This window comes from Sorex araneus, chromosome 4, assembly GCF_027595985.1.
Source record: "Sorex araneus isolate mSorAra2 chromosome 4, mSorAra2.pri, whole genome shotgun sequence".
NCBI lineage: Eukaryota > Metazoa > Chordata > Mammalia > Eulipotyphla > Soricidae > Sorex > Sorex araneus.
In genome coordinates this window covers 209,082,330-209,089,097 of record NC_073305.1, presented here as the reverse complement: position 1 = coordinate 209,089,097, position 6,768 = coordinate 209,082,330, and the positions used below count along the sequence as shown (strand labels likewise).

Sequence of the window (6,768 nt, the reverse complement as noted above, 5' to 3'; positions counted from 1 at the left end):
GCTAGAATGTTTCTCACTAAATTTAATTCCATTAAACAAGTTTATATTTAAAGGAGAAAAGAGACAGAAAGAATATACTCCCAAATGCAAGATTGTGGATGATTTTTATTTGTTTGCATTAGTTTTCCAAACTTTCTCTAATACCTGTTTCTGAGAAACGGAGCTTTCTGCCCCACCCCAGTTTCCCACAGGTCTCGAACTTGAGAAGAATAATCTCAAACGTTCACCACTTCTGACCCTGATGTTTACATGTTCTCATTGGCGCTCCCAGTCCACCAGAAGTAGCCCTCTTCATCCATGACTCCTCTGTCCCCGGTGAGGTAAAACTTGTGTCCTCTTGCTGAAGTGTATTCCTCCACGCTTACCTGATAGAATAACAAATCAGGAAATGTAGACTTACTTCATTTCTATAATATAATGTTTTAAACTGAGCAGTGTGGTTAGCCCCAGAAAGAAAAATAAAGGGAATTAATACAGAATCCCACCCTTTAAAAAAAAATTTTTTTTTATTGAATGACCGTGACATAATCCTTTACAAAGCTGTTCATGACTGGATATCAGTCATAGAGTTTCCAGCACCCATCTCTCCACCAGTGGATATTTCCCAGCACCAGTGTCCCCAGTTTCTCTCCCATCACCCCCTCCAACCTGCCTCTATGGCAGGCACTTTCCTCTCTCTCTCTCTCTCTCTCTCTCTCTCTCTCTCATGCCACTCCTTAAGGGCTTTCAAAGAAAATTCAAATGCACACAGAGAGGAATCTACGGTGACCTTTCTTTAGAAGCCCCCCTCTTTTCCCCAGAGGGATAAGGTATGGTATGAGGTGTTTTCCCCTAGTGCTGTAATGAAGCACAGAGGCATGTCACTCAGCACGGGACCTGCTACAATGTGAGGAAAGGGTCTTGGTTTCTCATTTCATGCACTTTTCATTCATCAAACACAACAACTCCCTCCTCCCTCCCTCCCTCCCTCCCTCCCTCCCTCCTTCCTTCCTTCCTTCCTTCCTTCCTTCCTTCCTTCCTTCCTTCCTTCCTTCCTTCCTTCCTTCCTTCCCTCCCTCCCTCCTTCCCTCCCTCCTTCCCTCCTTCCCTCCTTCCTTCCTTCCTTCCTTCCTTCCTTCCTTCCTTCCTTCCTTCCTTCCTTCCTTCCTTCCTTCCTTCCTTCCTTCCTTCCTTCCTTCCTTCCCTCCCTCCCTCCCTCCCTCCTTCCTCCTTCCTTCCTTCATTTTATTTGGGGACCACACTCAGCTATGCTCAGGGCTCAGTCCTGGCTCTGTGCTCTAGGATCACTTCTGGTGAGACTGGGGGAGGGCGGAATCCTCTGGATGCCGTAGAGTGAATCCAGGTTGGCAAAGCAAGCGCTTTACCAGCCATACTATCCCTCTGGCTCCCCATCCATCTTTTCTAACAATGTTTGATTTCATATGTTATTGGAACCACATAATCACTTTGTACACATTCTTATGTAATAAATAATCTATTTAAGTACTAATAACCGTCAGCAAAAAGGCTGTGTAAACTACTTATTCTCAGTAAGTACAACAATCCCAGTAGACATGTGGGTTAGGAATCTCTCCTTTGGAACCCCTTGGTTATGGGAAAGAAAAAGGTTTTCTGGGGGCAAGTTCGATCATTTTATTGATTTTATATTTGTGATCCCAAGTGGTGCTCAAGGGTCCTAGGGATCACCCCCAGTGATGTCTGGTAAAACAGGTTCAGTGGCTCAATACTATAACTGAGGATGGAATGTTGCTTTGGCAACATGAGATCCTGGGAACACCTAGTGGTGCTGGGTACGGGTACGTGGTGGCAGGAATCTAAGGAGACTGAGCATTTTGCAAGATATTTAATTATCCTCCTCAGCCACTGAGGTCCAATTTCTAAGTTTTCATTTAATGATTTTCATTGACATAAGCTAGCATTGTAACATATATGTTTTAGGTGTGCATCCTTGAAAATTAGTAAGCATGTCTACTTTGTTTTGATTTAACCCCTCCCAACACACATCTCCTATACGCTTACTTCTGGAAACCATTCATTGGTCTTATAGACCAAAAATTTATTATTGGTTTATTTAGCTCATCTTATTTTTCTTTTTATACCACATATGAATAAAGGTAGACATACTTGTTTTTTTTGTTGTTGTTTGTTTGCTTGATTATTTCACTTAGTTTAAAACACTCTCACTTCTTTATGTTATATCAAATGGCACAATTTCATTGAAAGAAGAGATAAATTGGGGCTGGAGCGATAGCACAGCGGGTAGGGCGTTTGCCTTGCACGTGGCCGACCCAGGTTCAATTCCCAGCATTCCATATGGTCCCCTGAGCACCGCCAGGAATAGTTCCTGAGTGTAGACCCAGGAGTAATCCCTGTGCATCGCCGGGTATGACTCAAAAAGCAAAAAAATAAAAAAAAAATAAAGAGAGAGAGAGAGAGAGAGAGAAGAGATAAATTACTTATCTACAAAAGTTCTGGGGAATGAACCCATGTCTCATACATTTAGTGCATGAGCTTTACGGCTGAGTACATCTCCAGCTAGAGAAAGATTTAAAAAAATTTTTTTTATTGAATCACCATGAGACAGCCTATTACAAAGCTGTTCATAATTGGGTCTCAGTCATACAGTGTTCCAACCCCCATCCCTCTACCAGTGTACATTTTCCAGCACCAATGTCCCAGTTTCCCTCCCACCACCCCCTAACTCCCCCTCCTCCCCACCCTGCCTCTTTGGCAGGCACTTTTCTTCTCTCTCTCTCTCTCTCTCTCTCTCTCTCTCTCTCTCTCTTTTTCTCTCTCTCTCAAGATTTTTAAATATAGTATATTTAACCTACCTTGTCAAAGTTTGAAAATAGCATATTTAACCTACCTTATCAAAGTTTGAAACTCTTATAGAAGTTTTGTAATACGAAAATTTTTTACTTAGTAATGAACTCAAAATTTTATTTTGTGGGGCTGGAGAGATAGCACAGCAGGTAGGGCATTTGCCTTGCAAATGGCCGACCCGGGTTCGATTCCCAGCATCCCATATGGTCCCCCGAGCACCGCCAGGAGTTATTCCTGAGTGCAAAACCAGAAGTAACCCCTGTGCATTGCCAGGTGTGACCCCCAAAAAAGAGAAAAAAATTATTTTGATATTTATTTCTCTGGAAAATAAAGCATTAGTCACTTGAAGAAGTAGTAAAGATGCTCATTGAAGAGTATTTATAACATAATACATAAAAAATAACCAAAATTTCCAACAAAACTGGATATGTTAGCTAAGTCATGATACTTTCATATGGTAGGATATTGTGAAATTAATTTTTAACCATATATATAAAATTTACTTATCTGTGAGAATTATGAAAAGTAAGCAAAAGAAGCTTCGCTTCGCTATATAAGGTAGAATAAAATCACAATTTTATGAAACAGCATGTATTATAAAAAATAATAGATCTATGCACAAATGTTGACAATGGGTCATAATGATGGAATAATTGGTTAAAATAATTTTCTTCCATGGTATTTTACTATCTTTTTCAAAAATTTCTGCATTAGATAAATCACTTTTGCTATCAAAAAAGCTAAATAATAATATACTTAAAATAATTTTTTAAGATGAACCTTACAATAGGGAGTAATGACAGTGACTTCCTTAAACTAAGGATCAAAAAATTAAAAGATCCTGATAATACAATCTTAGAAAATAATATACATGTATCATTTATGTAATACTCTTGTTGAAAATAATTATCCCAACTCTAGATAAATCTGGAATATCGTAAGCTTATAAGAAAACATTGAATGTAGAAAAAATAGTCATAAAAAAGCAGGATTTGTTTTAATGCAAATAATTGACACATTAAAATGCAATCAGGCTGTCCTATATTAACAAAAATACCAGCACGTTCTAAATACAATAAGTGAAATATAAATATATAGGCTAGATGTTAGATAAAATTCAAGACATATAAAATTGCCTTAATTATAATGACATTGATGATTAAGAATGAGTCCTTACTATTGAGAAAGATGTGTTTAAATATTTAAGGACTAAGTATTATTACGTCTATACTTATTCCCAAATGACTCATTAAAATATACAAATATAGTTGTGAGAAGATTATTAAGAATAGGTATTAGAGATGAGAGCTATACAAGTGTTCAATATACTGTTTCAACAGTCTCATAGATTTGACAATTGACAAACATCAAAAGTTCAGATAAAATTATTTTCTAGATCACAATGTACAATATCATTGGAGTCCCATGATTAGTACTAACAAAAAGTACTTAAGAAAACTTTCCCTTACCATATGTGGACAGTATAGATGGTTAGGCTGGTTCGGTTTTATGAGAATCGCAATATTTCCTTCTTCTCCTGGAGGCAGGATATTTGAGTTTTCATCCACAATCTTGAATCAGATAACCAACAGAGACATTTTTCTTGTAGGCAATTTATGTTGCTCCTAAAACACAAGATCTAAACTCAAGGCTTCTGACTCTCTTCTCTCCCTCATGTCAGATTTCAGGAGATGGGACATGGTTTTGTACCTAGAGGCTGGACGATACTGAGCTGAAAAGACCGGAGTTTGTAGTTCCACTCTCCACTTTCTGACCTGGAGGACAGTCCCTTTTTCTCCTCTGTATCTCAATGTTTTATCTAGAATATGGGCATTGTAAAATTAGTCCTACTGTGCAGTTTTGTTTTGAGGGGGCAACACAACGTTTTGTTTTTGTACAACCTGTACAAAAAGCAGGACGAGGAGGGAACGAGCTTTAAAAGCACAGAGCTTAGTGATCCATATGTATCACAAAACTGAACTATCTGTCACCAGAGAAATAGAAAAATAGAAAGTTTTAAATCACAAAATTTAGCCATTAAAAGAAATAGAAAAAATTAAAGCCAGTGTGGCACGTTTGTAACATTCTGGGAGATAGTATGGCTGTGTCTTCCTGATAAGGGTTGGAAGGCTGTTAAGGAGGCAAAAACAGCATCTAAACACGTTGTCCAAGCCAGTGTACTTATCCATCCTTCCTTCCTTCCTTCTTTCTTCCTTCCCTCCCTCCCTTCCTCCCTCCCTCTCTCCTTCCCTCTTCCCTCCTTCCTTCCTTCCTTCCTTCCTTCCTTCCTTCCTTCCTTCCTTCCTTCCTTCCTTCCTTCCTTCCTTCCTTCCTTCCTTCCTTCCTTCCTTCCTTCCTTCCTTCCTTCCTTCCTTCCTTCCTTTCTTCCTTCCTCCCTCCCTCCCTCTCTCCCTCTCCCTCCTTTCCTTTTCTCAAGCCTCCAAATAAAATCTTTTACTTCAAAAAAAATTAAGTAAACACAGAGTTGTTTTAGTAGACTGATTTCCTTATTGACCCAGAATACAATGAATGAACATTAAGTAATGTGTCAAAAGTTCAAGAAGTAGAAGCATGTTGAATGACTAGCTTAGTGATTTTTGTTGAGTTGACAAATTTTTGGACTTTTGATATCATCTCAAAATAAAGGATGATAATAATATACACACCCATGTTGAAATGATCTACACATGATTAACACTATTATAAAACACAGTTCCCCAGTAAAGATAAGAACAATAATACACACACCCAACTTTGACAAACTTCCCAGTTGCCACCTTAGAATTTCATAGTCATTCTGAAATTTTTTGGATGGGGCCACACCTAACTGTGCTCAGGGATTACTTCTGACTCTGTACCCAGGTGTCACTTCAGATGGTGCTTAGAGGACCATGCAGTGCCCAGTATCAAACCTGAGTTCTCTTCCCTGCAAATCATGCCAGGCTCTCAGCCACTTGATTTATCTCTCTAACCCTCATTCTGAATTTATTATCTGAGATAGATTCTTTGGAAGACTTTTTCCCCTTTCCTTTTGTTTCTTATTGTTTAGGTGCATATGTATGTATGTATCGGCGCTGAAGATTGAACCCATAGTTGCCCACATGCAAAAGCAAGTGCCTTATTGCTAATTTGCTTCAGGATTTTTCCATAAGAGCTACCAGCCCAAAGGCCAGATGCCTTTGAGAGTAGCAATCTCAAATCTTCACCTCTGAAGACAAACTTATGTCTTAAAAGAAAAGACTGAAAAACATCATTCTGAATCAAATCTAGTGAATTAGATTATCTGGAGAATACATTTTTAAATGAGACATTAAAAATGAATTTTAGGGGCTGGAGAAATAGTATAGTGGATAGGGCGCCTGTGTTGCACGGGGCTGACCTGAGTTTAATCGCTAACATCCCCGAGTCCCCAGAGCACTGCCAAGAGTAACCCCGGAATATCACTGGGTGTGGCCACACACCCCTCTGTCCCCTCAAAAATTGAAAAAAATTAAATTTTATTATAAATGGAATTTTCTTCTTTGCTCTTTTTAGTAGCCCAACACTGCTTGATGGGACCTAGCATCTCTTCTGGTAATGCTCACCCCAGGGTCACTTTTTTATTAGTTGGTTTTTTTTCTCTGTTTAAAAAAATTAATATTACTTTGGTTTTTTAAAAAAATTTTTTGGTTCTTTTTTTTTTTTTTTTTTTGCTTTTTGGGTCACACCCGGCAATGCACAGGGGTCACTCCTGGCTCTTGCACTCAGGAATTACTCCTGACAGTGCTTGGGGGACCATATGGGATGCTAGGAATTGAACCCAGGTTGACCGCATGCAAGGCAAACGCCCTACCAAATATGGGGCTGTGCTATCGCTCCAGCCCCATATTTGACATCTCTTTAGCAAAATTCTTTCTAGGTCTTCCAAATAAAAAGAGTTTATTTTTAGAACTCCTTTTAATTCTG

At 38.8% G+C, this 6,768-nt stretch overlaps 1 protein-coding gene across 1 annotated transcript in view; it reads right to left on the bottom strand.

Annotated features, from left to right (window-relative positions):
- Positions 1-245: 245 nt before the first annotated feature.
- ACSM6 (acyl-CoA synthetase medium chain family member 6) overlaps positions 246-6,768 on the bottom strand; it is a 43,725-nt gene continuing 37,202 nt past the window's right edge. Inside the window, exons 10-11 of the mRNA XM_012931729.2 lie at positions 4,293-4,394; positions 246-365 (exon numbers count right to left, since the gene is read on the bottom strand). Coding sequence (XP_012787183.2) covers positions 246-365; positions 4,293-4,394 — 222 coding nt within the window. The remainder of the gene's footprint in view (positions 366-4,292; positions 4,395-6,768) is intronic.